Genomic DNA, 26544 nt, shown 5'->3' with positions numbered 1-26544 from the left:
GGAACGGGGGACTGCAGCACCGGGGACATGGAAAAATGCCAGTCGCTGTCAACCACGCATCCAGCCCCCGGGGCTGGGCTGGGACGTAGCTGCTGTCCTGGTGCCACCTGGGCGCACCAGGACCAGTTTTGGTCCCCAAACCAAGGGGTGTCAGGGGAGCAGCAGTGGTGCTCACCCACCCCATCCCACGCACCCCCTCCCCACAAGCCCCAGCTCTCCGTGCCATGTTGGGGACGCCCCTGGGCTGTCCCCTGACCCTTCCCCGTCTCCTGGCTCCCTCCCCCCGAGGCAGACAAGTGTTCGCTTTACTGCCTGGCAACGGCGCCCGGGCTAAGCTTGCTAAAATATGAGTGGTTTTTGGCTGGAGTACCAGAAGGCTGCAGTCCTACAGAGAGAAAAAAATTGAGCACTCCATGCCATGGCTCCAGAAAGGGGGAGAATTAGATTTCACACCGAGCAGGCTGGACCATGGCATTCTTTAGTTAATGCTTAACAAACGCCCAAACAAAAGCGGCCAACTTAGCTGCATGTTTGTAAAATGTATTCTCAGCAGATTCGGGTTTATTGGAGAATTCACTCGCTTTGCAGCAAGTGCCGTTTCCCTTTTTTTTTTTTTTTTTTGGTTTAATTTCCCTTCTCCTCCCCCCCCAACCCCCGGCTCCAGCCCCTCTTCTTCCTGCTGGTGGGATGCAGCCTCTGATGCTACGAGGGGATGTAGCAATGGGGCTGCAGGAGCAATGCTGCCCCTGGGCATTCCTGTGAGCCCCCCGGGTGCAGACTGGCCCCCAGGCAGCTGGGGACAAGGACCCCAAAAAGCCAAGGCCTTTGGCAAACCCACCCCTGAGTTTCTGCAATGCAATGCTGATTTTTGGGGACCCCTCCTCCGTAATAGCCTGTAGCATCACGCAGGGTGCTGGCCCCATCAAACACCTCAATCCATTGGTTTTGCAGGCAGGAGAGACACGGGGAGCAGGGGGACACACAACTTGGTGCCCAAACCCAAAAGCATCCTGATGGACACAATCCAGGGACGTTGCCCCCACCAGCCCACATCACGGCAGCTCTGCAGCACGGCCGCCCACCGAGCTGAATTTCCAGCCCCCTCCCCCATGCCCCCAAGAAAACAAGCATAATTGAAAAACCACAATATCACTAGTCAAATTTAATATTGAGAAGGAGCGAGCGGGAGCCAGAGGTCAGAATTAATTACACCCCACCATATTTCAGCACGCTGCCGCGGCTCCGTGTCCTTTCCTAGGGGAGCAGCGCTTCCACGGAGAGGTCGACAGACATTATTAGAAAGGACTGATTTAAACGTACCCCCAGGAGCTTTTCAGCTTGTCTCTTCAGAGCCTTTGTTTGTACCGAGATTAATGGGGAGGCAAATGATGGAAAAGCAAAGTCACCAGAAGCGGGAGGATGCACCACTGCCACCAGCAGCCGTATTCGGCCGGCTTTGTAAGCGGGCAGGGTGACAGGCGCTGCTCGTGCCACTCATTTTGCAGACTAAAATGTGATTATCTTGAAACTTTTTTTTTTTTTTTTTGCTTTCCAAGAAACAGGAATTCTGGCTGACCCCCCTGAGAGCTTGTTTTCCTGCCCCGTGGGGATTTTTTACACCCCCACTGCTTTTTCGGCATGCTGTGCCACCGTGGGGGTAGGAGCCGTTTCCAATCCCTTTTGGGTTAGGCTATGCCCCCCTGCATCACACCACATTTCCTACATCTTTCTTTTTTTTTTTCCCTGCATCTTTCACAAAACTCCCGTGATAAAGAATGAAAATAGAAAAAAATGGGGAGAAAAAAATAATAAAAAAAAAAAAGGAAAGAAATGCTTTCTATTTTCTGCTCAGAATTTCAAAAGGAAGGTTAATTAAAAAAAAAAAAAGAAAGAAAAGGAAGAAAAAAAAAGGCACTTAAAATTCACGGGGATTTTAGGGGCAAGCGCGCACTCGCGGGTAGCCAATATCCTGTTGCGCTGCCGGGCGCTTCCCAACGCTCCGGCGGCTGTAAAAACCGCTCGGCTGGATGAAATCTAAACAGAATCAGCTAAGCCCAAAATAGAGGCCAGCTGCTTCGGACTGGCTCAGCAAACTGTTATCAGCCTCCCGGCGTGGCTATATCTTGCATTTCCACGTGCTGGTTTTGGATCTTGCATTTCCAAAAGCGTTTTGCACGAACATCGCCCGTGCGTGTTGTCGCGGTGATGTTGGGGCTGTTTTTTTTTTGTTTTTCCAACATTTTTTCAATGGAAAGCAGCTGTTGTGGTGAGGCCAGTGAGGCGGCTGCGGGGCCGAAGCTGCGGCGCACATCGAGGTGTCTCCAAAGAGGCATCCTTCATTCATAGCTGCGTGCACTAGAGAGCACTGTAACATGTGGTTCGGCGCAGTTTGGTGACTACCCGTGTAAAAGAGCGTGCTGGAAATGCCAGAGGAATATGCTCTGGAATGAATGGAAATATCCATCTGAAGAGACGTTAAATTTAAGCCATCTTTCCCCCCCCACCCCCGCCCCAATCTCGTGTTGCAGCCCTCTCCTGCAGGGATGCTCGCAAGAAAAACAAATCCTTCGCTCGCATCCTGCAGGCAGAGCAGGGCAGGGGCAGAGACCCTGCAGCAACCCGCTCCCAAATCACACCCCATCTGCCAAAAGCCAGAGCAGCTTTGTGGTTTGGGCTGGGCAGCCCTGCCCTGTCTGGGCATCATCTCCCTGGAGGCACTGAGCATCCTGGAGGAGCACAGCCTTGTGCTAAACAGGATGAAACCCCCGGAAAATTGCAGTACTGAGTGGTTACAATTCACTTTCTTCCTTAGAGCTTTTTGCTCCTTGGTTTGGAGAAGTCAGGGAGCAGGGATAGTCTGTTTTCAGCCAACAGCCTCCCAAAAATTCAATATTACGCCCATGCAAATCCAAATCTTTGTGATTTCTGTGCAGCAGCTGCATTTCAAGTTGGCCTCAGCAGCCATAAATGCCAAAATAAAGGCTATAAGAGATGTCAGTGCATGAGAAGCAGCCCCAGACCTGGATACCAACCAGAGGGTCAGCGCCCATCACGGGGGGAAGGTGCTCGGGGGGCTCCAAACCAAGCTAAAGGGGCTTCCCCGTGAAATCAGTTCCCTTCCTTTACTTGCTATATAACACACCATATAATATTTAATAACATACAACCTATAATTGTATATTTTATATACTTTATATATATTTATGTAATGTAATTAAATAATTATATTAGGCTGCAAAAGCAAACACACTTTCTCTAGGAAACAGGTTCCTGCCTCTCGTTTGCTCTGGGTTATCGCAGCCCTTCCCAGCAGCCTCCGGCGGCCGGCGAGGCAGGATATTACTTTGTTGCTTATTCATTTTATTGCTTCTCCTTTCTAAATATTTGCTTGGCAGGGAAAGGATTCCCTTTACACAGTATCTGTTTTTTACAGGTCAATTGAATTTCTGGCTCTCGCAATCCCTCCCTCCCTCCAATTGCGTTTGCAAAACAAATATTGGTTGTACCAATTAGCTGCTGGCCCCTCATGGAGGCGGCTCGGCGCCTTCGGCCGTGCACGAGGAGGCTCTCCTGGCCCCAAAACGCACCGTGGGGATGTGCTGGATGCGTTCAGTGGGCTGGGAGACCACAGAGGGGCAGTGACAGGGCTGTGCGAGCCCCCAGCAGCACCTTCCCCTCACTACCGCCTCTGTAAGGCACCAGCAAAAAGGACATTGCCCGTCCTTCTGGTCGCAAAGCAAAAACTTTGAAGGGCATTAAATTGATGCTGTGATGTCCCTTCATGGCTCCCGATGTGTGACAGCCAGCCTGAGACGTGTAAAATACCTCATGCTGCTGTTCACTCTGGAACCTAATGGTTGCGACCAACAGAGATTACAAACACCCCCAAGAGCAATAACAAATGTGTCTGGGTAGATTAAATCTGTTAACCCCCAAAACCACCCACCCAACAGAGTATCAGAAACCCCATTTCTTTCCCTGAAACACCAAACACACCAATTTGGGACAGGTGTGGGGTAAGACCCCACAACCCCCCAGAACTCAGGTGCTCCTTTTAGTGTTGTTTTTTTTTTTCTGCCTGGCATGTGACAGGCAGGTGGTTTTGGGCAGCAGGGGACGGGTACGCTTCTCCTGCCTGCCCTTCCAACTTCTCATTCCTGAAAGCTGGAAGATGTGTGGGTTTTTTTTTATTTTTTTAACTCTTTTAGGGTCTGTCTGCACATAAGCCGATCCTGCAGGAGCCATGCCGGCACAGGCGGAGGTGCTGCGGCGGCCGTGTGCGTTGGGAGCACACTGCTAAATCTGTCCTGCCTGTGCCAAAATTCACAGCCCAAGGCCAAGGCACAGCGGGGACACCAAGGAGGGGGGCGACGGCATGGCGCCTGGCACCCACCATGTCCGTGTAGGGCAGCCCCAATCCCCCTCCCGTGCACCGAGCGCATCCCCTCCTACCGGTGACATCCCCGAGGAAACGTCACCGCGGCACCACCGGCCCCCAAGCCCCGTCCCCGAGCCCCATGAAGGTCAGCACCAGTGGCATGCCCACCACAGATGGTGCTCAGCTCCCCGTGGGTCCCGCCGGCCCTCCGCCACAGCTGGGCGAACAATTCGCAGCGCATAAATTTACCCAGCGGATTTCAGCCCACGTGCTGTTTGCTGGGAGAGGCAGCGCAGAGGCTGTATTTCATCCCTTTGGGTTTCTTGGCGAGCAGTCAAGCTCCTGACCCTTGATTTACTCGCAATCGGTCAAGAGCCACATGACAGCTCCCCGGGCATCTCCCACATCACGCAGCGGCCTCGGGACAGCCACCGCTTCTTGGTGGCACCTCTGAGAGGTGGCCAGGGGCTCGGTGGTCAGAAATAGGTGGAGGCTGGCCGGGATGAAGACCACCTCTCCCACGTGCAAGCACGGTGCTGGCCCCCAGTGCTTCTCCATTTGTCTCTTTGCCCACCTATTTATAGCAGGACACGTGGGGATATGCATGAACAGCAGGAGGGCAGAGCGCGTGGTAGCGAATGCTGCTCCTGAACCTCCCCATGCGCACGACGTCCTGCCTTTGGGGTCAACCTGTTCTTGGGGTCAGACCTGCTCTTGGGGTCAGACCTGCTCTTGGGGTCACCCAGACCCCCCCTTGGTGACACCAGCATTACAGACCATCACCGACTTCGCCCTGTGGGTTCCATGAACCACACAGAGCTGCATCTCGGTGAGGCTTTACTTGAGGAGTAAAGATGGCAGAAGAAAGCAGAGAAAAAGACCGACATGAGGGATCAGGGTTAGCATCAGCCCTATCTGACATCTTCATCGGCGATCGCAATTAGGGACTTAATTAGCATGTTAATAACATTAGCAGGAGATGATAAATTGGAGAGGATGGGGGAGCAAAATGAGCTGAAGGGGACTCCGGAGAGATCAAAAAATAACGAAGGATGAGCAACCGGGTGCGCTCGCTGGGAGGAATGGGCTGAGCGTCCCAGCCCTGCTAAATCCTGACTCAAGACGCTCACACCAGCCTCATAACTGTGTCCCCTGCTGTGACACCAGTGTCCCAGTGCCCCAGCCCTGCCCTGGGCCAGTTGGAGGTCTGACAGCATGACCAAGTCAAGGGAAGCTCCATTTGTCCCACCGGTGCTATAATACACACAAATCCTGGAGGCTTGTGGCTGTGCAGCAGTCCAGCACCAGGACGGGGCAGGAGTTTTATCACCCAAACGGGGATTAAAGTGGTTCCTGATGCACGAGGAGCTGGAGGCAGAAAGGGAGGAGGGAGATGCTCTGCAGTGATTTGTGGGCTGTTCCCGGGCTGTCCTCGCTGCCAGCTCTTGGGCAATGGGATGACTTTTGTTGCAGACTGGAAGAACGGGAGACATATGTGAAGGAGGGAACTCGCATTCCTCTCTCGTAAGAAATCCCTTCTCACTTTCCCCCAAATCGCTCGTACACCCGGAGCTCGGCCTCTCCGGCCTGTCTTGGACACCGGCCCCCCTCCCACGCCCAGATGACCTACTCATCCAGAAATGGCCGGGGCGTGAGGCTCTCCTCCTCCCTGCCCATGGCCGGGGGGACCCTTCATCCTCCTCCTCTTCCTCCACCAAGTAGAGACATGGAAAACACCAGATAAAACCAGCACCGGAGCTGATGGGACCCCGAGACCCCAAAACTCGCCCTTGGCTTCTCCAGGGCTGCGGATGGTGAGGATGAGGCCCTTCACATTCGTGGGGCTGGGATTTCGCCTGGCATGGATGCTTGTCCCCCCCATCTCCCAACCACAGCGCAGCACAGGCTGGTTGGAGGCCCCAAAAATTTGCTAGCAGGAAGCCTGAGCCTGCCTGAGGTATGCACCAGGAGGAAAACCACCTGAGCACAAACAGAGCCTGGATCAAAGCAACATGGAGCCTCTGATCGTGGGGACTGCAGCAATCACCCCCTGCAGGAGCCTCCCTGCTGCCCCCCACGGCATGTTGGCACTGAAGCCTAATGATGTCCCCTGCGACCTGCTGAACACTTCCGAGCTGACACCTCCGGGGGCAGGCAAGGCAAAGAGACCTGCACCCCACAGCAGGGAAAGGCTCCTCCGAGCCACTTTGCGAGGGGCAGAAAGCAGGGAGCTCAGCCCCCACCTGGCACAAAGCAACCTTTCCATCCCGTGACCGTCACGAGACACCTCCCACCTCCACCTCCGCATAGACAGGAGTATCTGGAGAGCTTCTCACTGGCGAAAGGGTGAGGCTGAGACCTCATGTGAAGACCGCTGGAGGAAATCTGGTGGTGGTGGGTGAAGCCAGACCCTGCAATCCAGCTGCAGGATGCTCACCACAGCAATTTCGGCTCTGCAGTGAGATCTCCACCTGATTTTTGCAGGGCAGCCCTTCCTGCCTGCCCAACGGACAAGCCGACAGCCGCATCCTCCCAGGGCATCCAAATACCAGCTGCTAGATTTGATCTTTCAAGCAGCAGCGCCTCGCCCCAGGCAGGCAGCAAGATGATTATTAGGGCTCGAGGCAGCCCGACTTCTTCCCCTGTAAGCGCTGCCCCATTAAAGGACGTGCAATTCCCACCGCGGCTCCTCTCATTGCATAGATATTGGATTTGGGAAATACTTCCTGCCGCAGGTGAAACATTTTTTTTTTCCTTTTTTTTTTTTTCCCCGTGCCTGCCCTTTCAAATGAGAGAGGCTGAACGTTGTTTGCCGAGCTCGCTGGCTCTCGGAGGCAGGCAGCGTCTCCAAACGCCAGTGGAGAACGCAGTGCGTGATGCTAAAAGCAAATTTGCCATCCAAAGCCATGGCTCTGCAATGCTCCTAGCGTTAGCTACAGCTTTTTCCCCCCATCCTCCGGGCTGGGGGGAGCCCCAGCAACAGCAGAAAAGCAGCGAGTCAATGAGAGGTGATGGGAGGCAGCAAACAGCCCCACGCGCCCGCACCTCTCGCGAAATAGCTCGGCGGCCCCGTCCGCGGGCAGGGGAGGTGGCGAGGAGGTGGTGGGGCCTCCTGGAGACCTGCACAGCTTTAGGAGGAGTGTAGAGAAGGAGCTGCAGTGCTGAGAGCGAGGTAGGATGCCACCTGCCTTGCCATCACAGCCTAAAGTCCTCCTGAACTGCTCCTCGAGCTGGGCGAGCATGGCGCAGACACCCATGGGGGGACCACGATGTCCCCAGATGCCACCATGACTGGGGACATCAAGGCAGCACCGAGCCCCGCTCCTGCTGCTCCTTCCTGCGTGGAACTAGCCCCAGCAGCCACCCCGATAATCTCGTTTTCCAGGCTGTAAAATCCCTCCTGGGTCGCTGGGGCCTCACCGCGCTGCGCTTCTAATGGGCTCGGGGTCCTCAGTGGGGAATTGTGCCCGGTTTCTGCAAACTATTATCTAGCCTAATTCCCCCCATCCCATCACTTAAGGATTTACAACACAGCCTCCCTTGAAACGGTTTCTGGTAAATTCTTTGACAGCCCTTCTGGTCCTCAAATCATCCTCAGGGTCAGCGGTGCATTAATGGCCCAGCATTTACGCGCCGGGTAACTCATTCCCTGGCAAGCCAGTTTATTTGTGCTTTTTAAATTCAGGAAGCAATTAATAGTTGCCACAAAAGCAACGTGCTTCTCCTGGGCCAGTGCCATCAAGTCCTGACTCTCCTTGGGAGATTCGGATGCTGCTGTGGTCCTCCAGACCAGGCCAGATTTCGGCTGAGGACGCATGGCAGGAGCCGGGTAGGATATGGACCTGGTTTCTTCTTGGGGTTTTTTGCCTTTATTGCTTTTAAATCAGGCTGTTCATGTGAAAACCCTCCTCTGTTTTGAGAGGGGGGGCAATGCTCCAGCTCAGCAGACATCTTCCACGAGAGTGGGATCTGCAAGGTTAAATCCCGATGCTGGGAGGTGCTGGGGAATCTCCAGGCACCTGCTAACCAGGGGGGTTAGCTTCCCGAGCCACTTTGAAGGGAGCAGTTCAGAAAACAGCACAAATAACATCAAAAATTCAGGCTGTGAAACCTGAGCATCTTCCAGATTCTCCTAGGCCAGAGACCAGGCATCCTGCAGAAAGCTGGAAAACCCCATCCCCAGAGCCCAGCATCCTCTACTCACCCCAAAACTCCATCCCTGGAGCCCAGCATCACCTGCTCACTCCAAAACCCCATCCCCAGAGCCCAGCATCCTCCGCTCACACCGTGCAGCTGCAGTACTGGAGGCAGAAGCATCTTCACGGTGGTTCTTCCTCCTTCCCGACCAGCACAGCCATCTCCCTGGACAGAAAACCCTCTAAAGCCACTCTCCGGCTGCCGAGCTGCCCAGCTTTTAGGACACGAGCTCCCTTTCCACGCCGGCCCCCTCGCAGCCAGCAGCAGCAATGATTTCCAGGCGTACCCTCCGCTCGAGACTCCCAGCAGCTGCAGCCCGACCCGTGCACATCCTCTCCCTAATCCTTCCCTCTCCAGCCCTCTCCAGCCCCTGGCTTCTATTATTTTCTGGCAGGAGCGAGCACCACGTTAACCCCTGTGCGCAGCCCGAGCATCTCTCAGCACATCCCCGACCTGGCTCCGAGTTACAGACGAAACATTTGTGTAACAAAGAAGGGCCAATTGCCCATTAATATTTTAAACCCCCGCTAATTCTTATTAACGAGCCGTCCAAAGGGCCCCTCGTAATTGCTCTGTACAGCCTGAACCGGTTATTTATTGATAGGGAGCGCCTCTTCCCAGGGGGTGGCCGTGCCCTCCTGCTGCAGGCCAAGCACCAGCAGTGAGACAAGGGCCAGCAAACCCCACTCAGCTCCCCTGGATTTAGGAAGAAGTCCTGAAGCCCTCAGCATGAAGTGTTTTGAAGCACTAAGCCAGAATATCATCATGTGGATGCCCCCGGTGGAACCGCACCTGGTGCACGTGTCCTGGATAAGGGGCAGAGGTCTCCAGATTTGGGACCCACACGTTGCTGGCATATGAGGGCACAAAAGAGCCCTGGTTTTTGAGTCCCTGATCCCAAAAAGAGGTGGGGAAGCACCGCCAGGCCTGAGCTCCCTCTGACCTTGAAGCTGACACATCATATGATACGTCCCAAAACACGACGGGCTCCGCTCGGAGGTGACACGCGGCGGGGACGATTTTAACACCCGACAGCGTTCCCGATCCCACTGGAGGAATTCCTGGCGGGGGTTCAGCGCTCGCCCACCACTGTGAGCAGCCGAGCACCACCACGTCGGCTGGGCTGCAGGCACCAGGGCCTCATCCCCCCTTCCTGGTGGGACACACGCTGCCACTGAGGGCCTGCAGCACACGCGGGGATCGGTCCCACCGCGGTGGGTGGAAGGAAAAGGCGCTGATCCCAAATGCCGCCATTGGTTTGAGAAAGGTATTTAAATAAGCCTGCAGTTAACGAGCTGCATTGAAGGAGGTCCACGAAGACGTGCTGGTGGGCAACAGAAGTGCAAGCACCTGGAATTGGGGTGTCCTCTGAGGACCGAAATGGACAGCAGCTCTGTCCATTTGGAACTTCCGAAGCCATAAGAAATGCTCGGTGCTGGGAGCTGGCCATTTTTGGAAGGGAGCAGTGCAGCCAAGCAGGGCCTGGGGAGGGCAGGGGGCAGGAGGGGTGGGAGAGCATCCCCCAGCAGCGAGCCAGGCCCTGCCACTCCCTCCTCCTCCTCTTCCTCCTCCTCTCCTCCCCTTCCCTTTTGACCGGCCCCAGCCCGGTTTTTGGAGCACGAGGACTCAGCTCTGCCCGTGCTGCTGCGGGGCCCTGAGCCAGCCCTGGCAATGACCTCGGGATGAAAACATCATCTCCAAACTCAGCAACGTGGAACACAGACAGACGGACACGTGTGCATGGCTGGGGGCTCCTGCGCTCAGCAGAGCTCCTGTGCTCATTTTTGGGGTGATTTGGGGCACCTGGAGGATGCTGCACTTCTTTGAGGCAGGCTCCTGATAAGCAGGAAGGAAAGAGTTTGCTTCCAGCCCTTCAGAGCCAGGATGTTCTGCTCCCAGTGTTTTTTTTTCCAGCCCTGGTCCATCCACATCGTCAGAGATGCTCGTGGGAGCAAAGGAGCATGGCCGTGACCATAGGTGCCCCGGCGCTAAGAAAAGAGCAGGTCGGGAACGCCAGCGTGGAGGCGACGGGGCTGGGGCCAGGGCAGGCGCGAGAAGCCAGAAAACGTCGTCAGCTATTTTTATCTGCAGGGCCCAACACTTAATACTCTCCTATCTCCCACAAAATGTCACTCGAGCGCCAGCCGAAAGTTTACACCACTCGCAGACAAGGGCTGAAACCCGAGCACGTAATCCCTGCTCCAGTCAGAAGTTTTAGTGGGATTCGCAGCGTCTGGATGGGGGAAGATGAGGTTTAAAAAAAAAAAATCTTTTCCCCTGAGAAATTAGAGCAGGGGCAAGGAGAGATGGGACAGGTGGGTCCCCCCTGCCCACCCAGGACCGTGTCCCTCCGTGGCCTGCCCCATCTGTGGGATGCCAGCATCACCCCCCCTACACACCAGGCACATCCAATTACTCCAAATGCCGCCTCCTCCCTCCCACCAGAGGCTCCCCTTGCTTAATAAAGGCATGGCAGAGCCAGGCTGCTTTTAAGGGTCCCCTGCACCCCTTACAACACACCAAACCCATATGCGTGCAGCAAGGGAGGCAGGGGAAGGAGCTCGGCGCGAGCAAATAATGGATGCTGACGGGGAAAAGCGGCTTTGCTGGGCCCAGAAACCACCTCCTGCAGAAAGAAGCGGGGTAAAAACCCCCGGGAATCCACTGCCGAGGCGAAAACCCGCATTCCTGGGATGGTCGAGAAATGACCACATCTATCTCCCTCCTTCTCCGGTTTCTGAAGCATCGCCGTCCAAGAAACTTCAGTGGATTGGACGCAGTTAAACGAACGCACGCAAAAAAAGCCCTTAGAGCTGCAAATCGAGCGATCTCCCCAAACATCCCACATATTTTCAAGGATGTTAACGAAACGCACGTTTCCCCCCACACACACTTTTGTGGACACATTAAAAAATAAAAATAAAAAGTGCCCCGAGAGATAAAGCCATTTAGAACGACTTAGGAAACGCAAAGCACAAAAATCCTGTAATTATTTCTGCCAAGAGCTTGTCAGTTTGAAAATCCCCGCTCTTGAACCACTAATCCACGTGGAAAAGAAAAAACCACGCAGCTCTCGGCGGGATGTGCCAGAGGCTGACTTTTGCTGTGCTTTTCCAGCGCGAAGGCGACCAGAGGGGAAGGCGTGGGCTCGCTTCTCGTTTTGTTAGCACCTTTCACCCACAACAAGCCCAAATTGAATCCTTTCCCCCATGGAGGGAGCTGGAGGCGATGCGAGGGGCTTGCTCCCCCCAAGCCCAGGCTGGGACCGATGCTCTGCGGGCGCGGGATGGGGAAGGAAGGAACAGGGTTGGTGTTTGGAGGCAGGAGTGCCTGAAAGAGGTGAAAATAAATCAGCTTGGGCGGGGGGATGTTGAGTGTAAAAGCCAAAGGTTCAGGGAGTTCCTGGGATTTTTGTTCCGCAGTTGGAAATAACATGAAAAGGCATTGCTGGCAGAGAAATCGCGCTTTCTCTGGAGGAAGGGGCTGGGCCATCCCGGCAGAGCAGGGCGGGTTTGGGCTCTCCAGTTCAGCAGCCAGGCTCGTGGTGTGATGTGCTGGGGCACATCGAGTCCCCATGCCCAGGTGAGGGTGGGGGGCACCCATCTTTTTGTAGCCATCACAAAATGGTCCCACGAAGCTAGCTGCATCCCCATCTGCTCCCCAGCATCACAGCATCACGCTTCCACCATCCTCACTCCAGCCGTGCTTAACCCACTTTTCCCATCTCGGACCTCCTCTCCCATTACTTTCTCCCAACCCATCCCCGCAGCCCAACCTCCCACCAGCGTGGGTTTTTATTTCCTGAAGGTGACGCGTGCAGGAAGCCTCTCCTCCCTTCTGGTTAACATCCTGGTTAACCTTCCTCGGGGCAGAGCTGAAGCGAGCTCCGACTCCAGAGCCCAAGCTCCAAGACTTTAAGCCTCATTAAACTTTTAAGCCGGTCCGTCGAGGGCCAGTCCGTTGTAATTATGGATGCAGAAGGAAGGAGCAACGTCCACCCGAGCAGACATCAAGAAGACTCAAACAACGCTTAATAGCTTTCCTAACATCGCTGTTTAAAGGATGCTGCTCGATACCACTCCGGCGCTCTGCCCGGCAGCGGAGATGCTGAGCTATACATAATTCAGTACTGCACTTCATGGCCAACCCAGCTGGCCACGAGCAGAACCGGAGGCGCACGAACCCAAGCCTTCGTACCCCACCAGAGGCCATGGGTGCCCCAGCCACGAGGACGGATGGGTTCACAGCTGTGTTTCAGGGGAAAAAGGGTCTCAACTCCAAAATCACCGGGCAAGAGTTTTGGGGTTGTGTCTTGACAAACATCGAGTTCATCCAGCCCAACGCCACCATCAGCATCCCTGAGTTTGTTCACCCAAAGGGGTCAAAACTTCATCGCTGTGGAGGGGGCTGCAAACACAGTCTCTTTTCCATGTGTTTTTCTCCCATTCTGTTTGGACACGTCACTGCAGAGGTTATTGGTGTTTTGCATACCCAAGGCACTGCTTTGCAGGAGCACACACACTGAACAGAGCCAGCAAGCACTGATCAGAAACAGTGACAATCAGAGCATCCCTGTGCTTTCTGGGTGGTGGGGTTAGGGGGAAGAAATAACAACCTCTGTTCTTTCTAATAAAAACCCGCCGCATCTGAGAGCTGCCTTCGGGTCCCTTAACCTGCTCCTCTCCCCGTTCCAAATTCTTCACACCAAACGCTCCCCCGAGCTTTCAAGAACACAGACAAAGCTCCAGCCTCCCCTTGCTGCTCGGCTGCTTCAGGCAATGCTCTACAGCAAGAAAACAGCACAGAGTGGGGTGTCCCCAGACCGGGGCAGGGGCAGGAGCCCTCACCGTGCACGGGCTACGGGTTTATCCAAGGATCTCCGCAGCGACAGCCCGAGGAGAGGCTGCAGGCCCCAAGGAGCTGAGTGACAACCCAATAAAGGTCTCCTCCACGAGGCAGCGTTGCCTCTCGGCGTGTTTTTTGAGCTCCCTTGTGGGGCAGGCTCCGGCAGCCTTGCCCAGAGGGGTTTTTGGGGCCGGGAGGTGGCGGCGGTTGTTCCCCAGGAGCACCGGGGAGGGATTTTGCACGGTGGCGGCGGAGGCGGAGGCCGGGAGGAGGACAATGGGCAGAGGGGCGATGGTCGCGTGAAAAGGGATTTGTTCCGCTGTCAAGGACAGAAAGATCTCCCCAGGAGCTGCGCTCGGCAAAAGGAGCCCACGAAGGAAGGAGAGGGGAAGGGAGCGGCAGGAGATGGTGCGCAGCCAGCGGTGCAGGATCAGCGCCGGGCCGGGATGGGCTTGCAGAGCACCACGGCCAGCCAAGGACTCCTCCACCAGCCTGCTCTGCCCTGCCCTAAGAATTAGCATGAGGCTGTAATCGGGCTGTCCCCACGGTCCCCTCGCCTCAACCCTGCCCACAGAGCCCAGGAGAAGCCATCACCCGTGCAGCACAACCCCTTCAGTCAAAGTGGAAAACACAAAGGCAGACATGACATAAAAAACTAGGGAAATCTGGAGAGAGGCTGAGAAATAATGCCCAAGCAAGGCTTCCAGGCAAGATGCTCAAAGCACTTGCGATGGTGATTGAACCCTTGCTGGATATATTTATATTTCCAGCTCTGTTTCATGGGCAAAGAAGCTGAGGGTCAGCATTTTCCTGCATACTACCGTGGCCCATTTTAGCTGAGCCCAGCCTGGACAGAGCCCAGCAGCAGAACTGTGCCGGGAGGGGTAGGAAAGGCTGAGCCTCCACTGAGAGGAGGCAGGTGCACGCACATGGCATGCTCAGGAAATGGACGGCTTGCATCAAACGTGACACGACTTCACCCTGCTATGGAGAGATGCATGCACCCCTCCTGAAAAATCAGGTGTTTTGGGGAGGAAAAAAACATTTTCAAGTTAACAGCCTATGAAAGATGGGGCAGCTAAAAGACCCCTGGCAAACCAGGGAAATCAGAATTTTATTCACAAGAACCAAGAAAAAAAAATTAAAAAATAACAAAAAAATAATGAAATTCCAGGAGAAGGTGCCTGGGAAGCCCTGGTTTGGCTCTGTCCAGGTGGGACCCAGCAGTTTGCTTCCAGTTTAGAAATACCAATAAATAAAGCTGGGCTTGCAGCGTGGGTATAGACCTTCACACGTCTGTGCGACGCTTGTGATTTCAGGGAGCGCTTCTAAAATCAGTTGTGGATATACAGAACAATCAAATTTCTCATGAAAACACATTCACAAAAAATATATGGATGTGGGGTCAACTGCCGTGTTCCTCCCCGCAGAAATACAACTATTTTCTCCCTGCTGTAAAGCAGTTGGTCACGCCTGTTACGGAGGTGCTGTTCTCTTAAGCCGCAGGCAGAGCCCTCCGTCCCCGTGCTGGTGCCTGCACCCCGTGGCTGTGTCTGCGGAGGGCACAAGCCCGAGACAAAGCAGAGCTCATCGAGCACCTCGAGGAGAAAAATCCCCGTGCTCCTCTCCCCTTTCCACCTCCTCTTCCTCAGGCATCCTCTGGACTGGGGGTGTCTTGAACACCTCCCCTCGGCATTCACCACAAGTGGGTAAATGCTGAATCCAGAGCCAAAAATCATGAAAATTGGAAAAAAATTCCACCGGTTCTGGCCACCCCAGGGAGATGCCAAGGCTGTGCACTGCCGGGCTCGGCCACGAGAAGCCTCGCCTCCATCGCACACAAGGCTGCTGCTCCCTTGCAGGCCGTTAGGTGAAGTGTTAATTGTAAGGCACGAATCTAATTACAGGCACCAAAGCCGTTGTCCTCGTTCTCCTCATGGGGACGGGGCTGAATCCAGAGAGGGGTTTGCTATGGGAGAAATGGCCAGAGGGGACAGAGAGCAGGGAGGAAGGATGGGAAGGGTCGGAAGAGTGCAGGAGGGGAAGGGAGACACCAGCGGGGGGGACACCCACATTCACACCATCATATCCAGAGCCCTCTTCTCTCTCATCAGAGGCATGAAATTCACATTTCACCCAGCCTAGAGAGGGCAAAGGGCTGTTCACAGCCAGCAGGGACCCTCCAGACCCCAGGAAGCGTCCAGGCAGCAGGACCAGCCTGCCCTAAGTGTTCAACACGAGCACCCTCATGCGCACCAGGCTGCAGCATCCCAGCCCCACGGCCCCTTCCCAGACAAAAATACCAGGTGTGATTTTTCAAACCCATCTTTAAAAGTTTTATTCATAGGCATTTCCCTTCGTGCACGTGGAAGAAGCCTGATTTGCACCCCGTGACGGCTTGGGTGGATTTCGGACCTTCACCTCCCAAACTTCATGACAGCGGCGCGGGAGCTGGCAGTGGCGCACGGAGCTGTCAAGCAGCCCACCGACAGCCCCGGTGTCACACAACTGCCTCCCCCGGCATCACACAACTGCCTCCCCGGGCCGGGGAGCCCCGGCACGGCGGCGGCGGCGACGCGGGGCCGCTGCGGGCGCCCGCATGCCAGCCTGCTCCGAGGCGTGCTGGCCATCTGCTCCCGCCCGCCGCGGCTGGGGATGTGCCAAGCAGGCACGCCGGCGCCGCTCCCCAGCTGCGCCCCCCTGTCACGGCCGCTGCTGCTTGCAGCCCCCCAGGGGGTTTTCCAGCGCCCACCCTCGCCTCCGGCATCGCCCAGTGGTGCTGGGTCCTCCCCACGGCTCTGCTGGCCCATTGTAAATCCGACGGACAGGGAATGGGTTTGGGAAGCCCCTCTCCTCCCAGCCCACGGCCTCCCCTCCCTGCTCGTGGCCAGGCTCCATGCTGTCCCCCCCCAAATCTCCCTCCCACCCCCTGGGTCCCTCCGACACCCTGGGGTCAGCCAAAGCGAAGCCTGGACCTTGTCACCCATCCAGGTTTGGACAAGCGCCGGGGTTTGGGATGTTCTGTAACAAATATCCTCTGCCCCAAATCTGCGCCGTCCCGGGGTGCAGGTCAAGGAACCCCCCCAGTGGCTCTTCCCATCCTGGGGGGCACTGGGGACACTGGCCACTGGCCCCCGCCTTCCCCCATGGCCACCTCAGCTCCTTGGAGATGCCCCAAGGCGCTGCCAAGCCCTGGCCCAGCATCCCCGCTCTTTAATCCATCCCTCCGCAGGTCCCCGACCTCTTCACGAAAGATAAAGAAATGCAAAACATCTGTTTTAATAAATGATTCATCAATTTCTACAGCCCAGCAAGTCAGCCGCTTGCCTAAAGCCGCCCCGTAACACTTTCCACGGGTGTATTTATAACCAAAGGCACAACTCGGCCGCCTCGTGCTCTGTCATTAACCCTCTGCAGCCTTGTTACGACCGGAGCTCAGGCGGGGAGCGAGGACATGCGTCAGAAAACACCGCACCAATTCCTCCTCAGTAAAACCCCCCAGCAGCCGCCATCCGGAAGAGCAATTCCTTCTTTTAATTAAAAATGAAACAAACCACTACGCATCACTAGGAAGGATCCTCAGCACCCACCGACGTGGTTTCACATGAATTTCCAGCCCGCGGGACACTCGGCACACGGAGCATCGATCGCTGCCACCATGAACCAGCAGCAGTTCCCAGGGGCTTCCAAAACCTCATCCTCTCCACCAGCACCAGAGCATGGGCACAGTGCTCCGGGATCTGGTAGAGCCCAGCCGGGAGAGAAGGGGCAGTTTGGGCAAAAAAACATATTTTTTTCCTTTTTAAAAATTATTATTAATTTCAGTTACGGTAGATCTCAATAAAGGCAGAAGGAAACTGCTCCACAGGGGCTCTGCTCCACATCCTTGATGTCCCCAACCCCAGGGAAGGTGGTGACAATACCACCGTGGTCACCTCACCTTTAAGGCTGAAACCCTCACCCCTGGGGGAAGGCACTGCTGCAGAGCCCAGGCAGAAGTTACCAAACCCGGGAACACCCAGACCAAGCTGTGCGACGCCCGAGCTCGCAAATATTTATGACTTCTTTTTTTCCTTTTTGCAATCATTCTCGTTCATCCCGACGGCACCGGGTGCTCTGTCAGGCAAGGCGCACAGTGAGAAAGAATTTATTTTGTGGCCGAGAGACACGGGAGGAATATTTTGTGTCGGAGCTCCCAGCATTCGGACACGCAGGCAGCAAAACCCATGCGTGCCGCAAGCTGGAAAGGCGTTTTTGCAGCAATATTTTCCCCTTTTCCCCTTAATGGGAACAGCTCCGCGTGCTCCAAACAGAGGTACTGGTAAAGCAGAAAACATATTAAATTGTATTGGAAACCTATGAGAACCAGTAGCCGAATTTCTACGGATTGACAAGCTGCGCACCCAAACTCGGCAAATTTTTGCCGAAAAAAAAAAAAAAAAAAGCCATACTGCACCGCGGATCTCTCCCTTCCACTCCAGCGGCAGCTAATTCTTCCGCTCTTTTGTAAACATTCGAAAACAAGGTCTCACGCACAAATTCTGCTTTCAATTTTCCTTGTATCCATAGTGATTAAACTCAGACCCACAATATGGGACTTAAAGGGAACTCGAAGAAGGCGCCGAGCAGGGCTGGCCCCGGTGCTCTCGCCGGCACGCCGAGGGCTGGAGGCGAGGAAGCGGCCGATGGGGATTTCCTCCACCAAAAGCCCCCCTGGGAGCAAAACCATGGTGCTGAAATCACTGTGCCATCGCTATCCCGAGGGACCCAGCCCTGATATTCGCCCTCCCCGAGAAACAGCCGGCCCGGAGGCACCGCGAACGCTACGGCTCCAGCCCGGAAAGCCAAGGGGACGCAGGGGGACGTGGAGGACACCGCGGCCTCTCCCGGCTGTGCACGGGCCTGGGGGTGAGTTTTGCAGGGAAAGGAGCACCCAGCCCCACGGTGAGGATGTGGGGGGCTCTGATGGGGCCCCCAGCAGCTCCCCACTGGGGAACAGGGAATAGCTCAGCCAGCAAGAGCTGGACACAAAAAAAAATCAGCTGCAGGAGCGGGAAGGCTCAGCAGCCTTCTCCCCATTCCCACTGGGGAGATTTTTCTTTAAAATAAAAATTTTTTAATTGATTTTTTTTCCTCAAATTCTGATCATCTCCCTCCCGCAGACACATACACAGCTCCACGCTTTCTGAAGGGCACCTCCACCCGAGTTCCTGCTCCACCGCAGCCCCGGACACAGGGAGAGCCCCAGCCCCAGCGGGGCCCCCCGCCCCGTGCCTCAGTTTCCCCACGCGGGCGGTGGTAACGATAGCATCATCCTGCTGGGGGGATTAGGGAAATAGCTGCGTGTGGGACGGGGCTCGGACAGGACACGGAGTTCCTCCAGCAGATGCTCGGTAGGAAAATAAAGCCGGGGGACATTGGAAAATATTTTCCCTTTGCCTGTGAATTCCTGGTCTCCCGACAAAAGACTCCTAAATTCCCAAAGGCAACGAAACACCTCTAAAAAATGGGAGAACCAAGGGGGGGGCTGCAAAGGAGAAGCAAAACTGGCGATGCCGACACCATGGGGACGGAGGGACCGGGGCTGGGAGCAGCCAAGGGGGTCCCCGGGCACCCCACGCTTTCGGAGGTGGGGACCAAAATTTGGGGTGTTGGGGCCGGGGCGGGGAGCACTCACTTCTCGTAGTCCAGCTTGCAGTAGAGCTTCTTGTCGCGATAGAAGCAGGTGGTGTGCAGGGGCTCCTTGCACGACGTGCACTGCACACACTGCTCGTGCCACAGGCTGTCGTTGAGGCGCAGCAGGAACCGGTCCGAAATGACCCGCTGGCACCCCTCGCACACCGAGCGGGGGGGCACGGCCCTGCCTGCGGGGAAGGAGCCGGGGGGGGGCAGCGTTGGTCCGGGGGGGGGAAGGCTGGGAAAGCCCCTGCTGCCGCCACCCCCTGGGATAGGCATCAGGGGAAGGCAGGGCAGGGGGTCGGGAGGGTTCCTGGGGGTAAGGGGGGGGTACAGGGAGCTGCTCCCGGTCCCGGCGGACCCCCGTGCTCGGGGGGAGCCGCGGGGGGGGGCCGCGGGCCCCGATTTCGTTCCTCTCGGGATGGATGCGGCCGGCGGAGGTGGCGGTGGCGGGGAGCGGCGTGAAAACGAAGGGAGAAAAATCGAGGGAATTCACCGCCGGGAGAGGCGGGGGGGAAGCCTTGGGGTCGGGGGGGGCTCGGGGGGGCCGCGGGGAAAGGCTTTAGGGCGAGCGCGGAACGAAGCGGGGGGCTCCCCTTGCGGACCCCCCCCCCCATCCCGGCGGGGCCAAGGGGGGGGGCTCCCCGACTTACCCAGCAGCGAGGGGAAGGGGGCGGCGGGCTCCAGGGCGCTCTGCAAAGTCTCCTCCATCTTCAGCCCGTCCAGCATGGTGGGGAGCCGGGCCGGCCGGGGGGGGGCCCGCCTGCCGACACAGCCCCGCCACGCAGCGCTCAGCCCCCGGCAGAGGCTCCCCCGGGGCACCCCGAGCCCCGTTACCCCCGGTCCCCCCTCCTCGTACAGCCGCCGCCCCCGGGAGGATGCGGGGCAGCCGTCGGGGGGCTGCTGCCTGGGGGGGGGGGGAAAGGGGCTCGGCCGCTTACCTGCGGCTACCCGGGCGGTGCCTTCCTCCCCCGGGGAGCCCGAGGAAGAGGAGCCCTCGGGGGGGAACCCCCTGGTCCTCAACCAGCGGCTCTAAATGGGGGTGGGGGGCTGCCGCCTGCCCCCCTCCTCCTCCTCCAGGGGTGCCGGGGGAGCCGCTGCGCCCTTGGCCGGCTCCGGAGCGGAGCGCAGAGACCTGCGGGGAAGCGCCCGTCCGACTGCTGCCAAGACACATTTCCTGGAGCTGATACCTCCCTGCCCGACCCCCACCCCCTGCCCTCCCCTCTCCACCCCACTCGAAATAAGTTTCCTCCCCGCTCTCCTGCCTTGCGCGCACCGGCCCCGCCACGCCTCGAGGGGCGACCCCAAAAGAAGAGGGGGGGGAGGGGGGAAAGGGGGGAAAAATAAAAATAAAATAAAAGGGGGAGGGTGGTGCCCCGCCACCGCGGCTCTCCCGGTGGTGTAAGAGGCTGGAAATCGGCTCCCGGTCCCGCAGGAGCCCGGGGGGGTTTTTTTTGGGAAGCCCCAGGGATGCGCGTCGCTCCGGGAGCCTCGCTGCGGGGTTTTAGAGGCAAACGAGCGTCGGGAGGGGGGCAAAAAAAAATAAATCCCGAAGGCGCAGAGGGGCCCCCGGGGCCGGGAGCTGCAGGGGGAGGCGGCCCCGGGCAGCGCCGCTCCGGCCCCGCCAAACTGCGGCGGATTCGGGGAGGGGAGAGCCGCGGGGGGACCCCCCTGGCTGGGGGAGCCGAAACTCGGAGCCCTCCCCCGGCCCCGGAGGGTTCCCGTCGCCGAGCCCGGCTGTCCCCGTTCCCCCGCCCGGGGGGGCTGCTGTTTCCTGGGGAGTCCCGACCCCACCGGGACACCTTGGGCACGGAGCGGGGCCGGGTCCCCCTCTCCTGCTGGCAGCTGCCAGGGACCCTCTATGGGTTTGTGAAGGATTGGGGGGGTGTTTTTGGGGACCCCCCCTCCCCGTGCCCAGCAGTGACCTTGGCAGTGGGGACAGGAGCGCTCCCAGCCGCCCCGCGGGGTGTCCTTGTCACCAGGAGGTCCCCAGGCCTGTGTGGCGTGGGTGATGCAGGGGCAAGGTCGTGTCCTTGGGAAGCTCGTGGGAAGGAGAAGGGCCCCGGGTGAGCGTGGGTGGACAGCCACGCTGCCAGCATCCCATGTGAGAGGGGGACGGGATCCCGGGACAGACCCAGTATAGCCCAGTATACCTGCACTGGGAGGCTAGGCACAGGAGCACTGGTACCAGCATACACAGGTCAGTGTGAAAGAGCTCTGAGTCCTCCCGTTCGGGAAAGCTGAGCTGCGACTGCAGCAGGGAGGCGCTGGGCTCTGCCACCCCCGTCTTTGTCTCTCCTGAAGGTCTCGGAGCAGCTCCGGCCAAATTTCTAGGTAACTGGCCCCAGTGCCAAGGCACCAGGCCGGCAAGGATTGCGGCGTGAGCAGGGGCTGCAGGCATTGCGTGCTGCTCTTCCTCCCTGCACAAACCAGAGCAGCCATCAGGGCGGTGGGGCTCGGCCCCGTAGGGTGGTGATGCCATCCTTCGGCTTCGGGAAAGGCTGCGGTGATGGCACAGCAGGTATTGTCACCCCAACATGTTCCCTTGCCTCCTCTCCAGGCGAGGAGGGGGCTGGAGACTGCCTTGCCTTGCGGCTCTTGTGCACAGTCCTCAGCTCATTCTGCATGGGATTGGGTTTGAGGGATGGTCCCGGGGCGTAACGCTGAGGGGCTGCAGCAGGGCATCGCTCCCGTGGTTGGCACACCTCCACCCACAGCCTGGTGATCCCCCTGAGGTTGTCTGCACAGCACCCGGCGCTGGGCAAGGCAAAGCCTGACTCAGTTTCCCTTCCTTCTCCCTTCAGGAAGCAGCAAGGCGAGGTGTGAGCACCCCAAACCGCAGAGGGGCTCGGGGGTCCCGCACTGCCCCTATGCCAAGGGACACGCAGGGTGCTGCTGGTCAGCTGTGGGGCAGCAAAACCAGCCCACCCTGCCTCATGCGAGGATGGTGACCCCAGGAATCAGTAAAACATTAAAGACGTATGCTCAAAAACCCCTCCCTGATAGATTTACAGGGTCACCTGGCAATTTCCCCTTTCAAAGCACACCTTCACCTTGAGAAATGTCTCTGCAGAAGATGGGGGGAGTATTTCAGCCACCTCACTGTGTCCTCCAAGGGCCAGGGTTTCCAGCATCAGCTGAACTAGGCACAGCAGCCCCCAGCACCACCAGCTGAAGAGAATTAAATAGGATTTCTGGGAAGCAGGACCAGGCTTTCTCCTGTAGCTCTAGGGCCTGCAGGCAGCCAGGTGCTACAGAAGGTGGGTGGGGAAGAAAAACCAGCACCAAACAGGGGCTGCCTACCAAAGTGCCAAGCCTGCAGTGCTCGCAGGGGGGCTGAGCATCTCCCCTGGCAATCTCGCCCCTGGACCTTCCCAACCCTTGTGTTTTGTGCTGAGGAGCTTTGGGGGCAGCAGGGCACAGGTGGCCCCATTCACAGACGCGGTCCCAGACCCCTGCTCCAGCATCCCCTTAACTCTGCCCAGCAAAGCAGGCGCAGGAGCAGAGAGGTCTGGACCCAGAAGCAGGCACACGGGAGGCTGAAGAAGAGGGTGGTGCCTGAAGTCAGGCACACCAGTGCCTCAAGTCGTCGATAGGATGTGCCCTTGGCACTCTAAACGCAGCGGGGAACCCAGAGCTGAACCGAATGCACACCAGCTCGGACCATTATGGCTTGGGAACTCTTTGTTTTTATTCCCAGTTCAGAACTGTTATTTCCAGGTTTATGCTGAATTTCAGTAGCAAACGAAGCAGCTACTACAGAACCCAAACAGGGCAGGAAAACACACAGGCTTCATTACTGGGTGAGAAACGGACCCAGCTTAGTGAAAGCAATGGGGTTTAAGTGTGTTTTTTGTTTGTGTTTTTTCTTTTTTACCTCTTCCAAGCTCATCATTATAAATGGCTAAACCCACTATTTTTTTCCAAGTTCCCCTCCATGGAGCACCACAGAGCCAGCAAAATAGAATTGAAAAATGCTTTGAAATATTTGGCTCGTGCTAAAACAGAGCTCATCCACGGTGTGGGGATGCTGCTAACTCAGACAGCTCATGAGATGTGATGCACGGTGGGAAAGAGGATATGTCGCTCTGCTTGCACCAGTCATTACAGGGTCTGGTTCATTCAGGAAAGGAAAAAAATGTCAGAGCTTAAGCTGAGACTGTGAGGGTTTTCATGGAGCACCCAATGGCTGGGTGCTTCAAAGTGGTGGCAGGAGCCAGCAACTGGAATTTGGAAAGAACAAAATTCAGATGAGATAGGAGTCCGGTGTCAGGAGGAAGGGTAGGTGGCAGGACGCTTTCACACCCTGACTTGTTATGCCTGAGAGGCAGCTGATGTGCCTGCACTTCGAAGGCACCATGCCCACATTTGAAGGGATTTAACCTTTGGTGTCTCTTGATTTTGGAGTTCTTCAGCATACAGCTATAGCACCACACAAGCTGGGCTGAATGTATGTGCAAGGATGGAAGTTTGCTCTGACTTATCCATAACAAAGGTTTTTAATGTTTTATTTTTTTTTTTTTCTGGGCTGCAGAACTGGTAAGCTCCAGCCATGGCACACCGATGTTCTTCTGCAGCAATTCATCCTGGAGGAAAACCACACCAGTGAATTATTATGACCTGTTGTGGGTTTGCTCCTTGGGGTGTGTGCAGTGACCAGCCCTGGTGCTTTTTAGGGTAGGAAAGTGCTCTGGGCAGCAGCTAGACATCGCTGCATGGAGGCCCATTACATAAACAAGAAGTCCCAGGGTCAAGACCAAGCTGAAGAAGTCCCTTCAGACCTCAGGTCTGCTGCTCAGCAACTTCTTTCCTCTGCACAGGACGGCTGTGTGGTATTGACACTTCCAGAGGAGCAAGAGGCCTCTTATTTACAGAAGCTGTTCTGGGTATCTCATGGTCTCATGGCCCTAACAGCCCTGGGAGGGGAGAAGTGTCAAGCAGGTGATGAAATACACCAAAATTTCAAACAAAACAAAACAAAAGCGATCTGAAGAAAGATGACAAGCCCTGCTTGAAATGTAACCTGGAGACCTTGTGACCCAAAGCCAAGAGACCACCTCTCCAGGGCTTTGAGGTAGACTGCCAAGAGCAAGGCTGTTCAGGAGCCACAAATGGTCACGCTGAGACTTTCTGCCCCAGCCTTGCTTATTTTCTCCCGTAACTTCCTACCTCAAAAATTCACATTGCAGGGAGTGGTCTGGATTTGTTCCCAGACAGTGGATTGAGACCGGCACAAAGACAGTCAAGGTGAAATGCTTATGGGACTTAGCAAGCTCTGAATCTCTCTCTGCTGTCCAGTTTATTTCATTGTTACCCACGTGTTGAGCTGCTCTGCTGATGGGGAGGATCAAGGAGCCTGAAACCCTCATCACTTGCTCAAGCTAAGCCAATAAGAGGCATTCTGCTGGCTACATTAAACCCTTATCAGATGTTTTGGCCAAATTAAGCTTCAATGCCCCATCTCCAGGGACACGGATTGAAAGGGCCAGCACTATTGGCATGGCAGCACCCTGTCCTCTCCAGCTTGTCTTCTCCGGCTGGCTCAGCAGCTCACTCCAAAGCACCTTCTGAGTTATCGCTGCATGGCTCAAGGACAGCACCCAGACACCATCTTGACAAGAGGTCTGCTATATGCATAAGGAACCTGTCTTTTTCTGTGTATTTCAACAAAACACATCAAACACATGGTCAGTCTTCAGGAGGTGCCATCACTTCTGCAGCCCGTCTCATGCTAAGCCTGCTAATGCCAACCAACCTCCTGGATGCAAACCAGCAAAGTCTGCGTGCAAGCTCTGAAACTCTGGCACGGGACATTTCTTTCTTTAAACACTTCCTTTTTAATGAAAGATTACCTCTACAATTAAAAAATTCCCCTGGTCAATGCTTTTCATCTCATTTGAAATTGTTTTTGTTTGTTTTTTGTTTTTCAGTATCACTGGAGAAAAAATAGTATTAGAGTTCTTTTCGGTTTTGTTTCTTTCTCCTGCTCTTTCAATCCTCTTCCTCCTTTTCACAGTGAAACGCCGGAGAATGAATCATGTCCCTGTGTGGGAGTTTTAACAAACCGTTTCATTTTTATCCTTCTTTCTTTCCTGTTGTCACTCCTCCTCTCCCCTGAACTTCCCCGAGCCGCCGAGCGGCAGCGTTGCAATCTGTCACGCGGACAGACGAAGCACGGCTGCAGCTCAGCGCACTGTCTGCCGAGAGGGTCAGAAGGGGCAGATCACTTAACACTACACCTGTTTTAAATAAATAATACAGGCGGTTTTGCTGGGTTCCTGGGAGGACATTTTCCCACCAGGATAAGCTCCGTGTATTGAACAAATTCGTGTCTTTAACTCGTTTGACTCTGGTTAGCTGCGTTGTACCAGGAGCTCCAGCAGTGCTGTTTGAGCTGGGGAAAAGCCAGGTGGAGCTTTGAGGCAGGTTTTGTGAGCGCCTTGAGCTTTCCCTCTCTGCAAGTTTCAGTCACAGATGCACTCGGTCGCAGATTTGCTGTTGAACAGCATGGTTTTAGTGCTAAAGGAAGGGGGGAAAAAAACCCTAAGAGGATCCATGAAATCTCAGAAAAATAAGAACTACGCTAAAGCTATAATAAACATTGTGGCGCACAAGCCAGCCTGGTGCTCCTGTAAGAGCTGCCAAAATAGGATTTTTTAGCCTTTTGGACTTTTTTTTCACCTCCTCCCCACCCCAAGCATAAGGTCCCTGGGCAACCAGCACCACAAACACAACCCTGCCCCGCGTTGGACACGGGCAGCATCGCACAGGAGACACCGACCAGCACCATCACCAGGGCTGGGACAAGAAGTGCCTTCCCATCCAGGCTGTGCAAGGGTGTGGAGCAGCTTAGCAAAGAAAAAACACATTAGAAGAGTTGCTTTCCAAATAACTTTACATTTTTTAAGAGTTCAAAAAAGTCCAAGAGCTCTGTTTAAGATGCCAAAAGAATTTTTTTGATTGAAAGCAGCAAATTGCTACAGGTCTTCCCTTAGCAGGAGCAAGGAACAACAATATCTGGGAAAAGTCTTCCACCAAGAGATCCATCGGCAGGAGCAGCAATATCCCAAGTGAGGTTTCTGCCCTGATTTGGACTGCCCAAGAGCCTCCACAGGGTCTCCTTCAGCCCCATCCAAGCCCAGACCCGTGACCACAGCAAAGGAGGACACTGCTCTGCAGGCTCCCATCAGCACCTCTCATATATTATTTTATTTGTTCTGTTGGCTTTCATTGAGAGTGAAAAAATTTAAAGCAATTATCTGTACAGGGGGAGCAGGTGGCTGGTTAGCTGGGTGGAGGATCGGCGACCACTCCGAGGAGGGTTAGAGGGGGTGATTTACAGCTGTACAAAGACATGACAATCCCACCGAGGAGGAGTGGAGGGTGGAGGACACCTCTCGAGCTCTCACGGACCCGGAGCAAAGGGGTGGGAGGCTGTGCGGGGACAC

General features: G+C 55.9%; 1 protein-coding gene across 1 annotated transcript in view; it reads right to left on the bottom strand.

Moving 5' to 3' along the window:
* LMX1A (LIM homeobox transcription factor 1 alpha) overlaps nucleotides 1-20289 on the bottom strand; it is a 29404-nt gene extending 9115 nt beyond the window's left edge. Inside the window, 2 exon segments of the mRNA XM_040565784.1 lie at nucleotides 19098-19284; nucleotides 19750-20289. Of these exon segments, the coding sequence (XP_040421718.1) occupies nucleotides 19098-19284; nucleotides 19750-19825 (263 nt within the window). The 5' untranslated portion in view covers nucleotides 19826-20289.
* Nucleotides 20290-26544: the final 6255 nt, after the last annotated feature.

Source organism: Cygnus olor, chromosome 8 (assembly GCF_009769625.2).
Source record: "Cygnus olor isolate bCygOlo1 chromosome 8, bCygOlo1.pri.v2, whole genome shotgun sequence".
In the NCBI taxonomy this organism is placed as follows: Eukaryota; Metazoa; Chordata; class Aves; order Anseriformes; family Anatidae; genus Cygnus; species Cygnus olor.
This window is presented reverse-complemented; position numbering and strand designations above follow the sequence as displayed.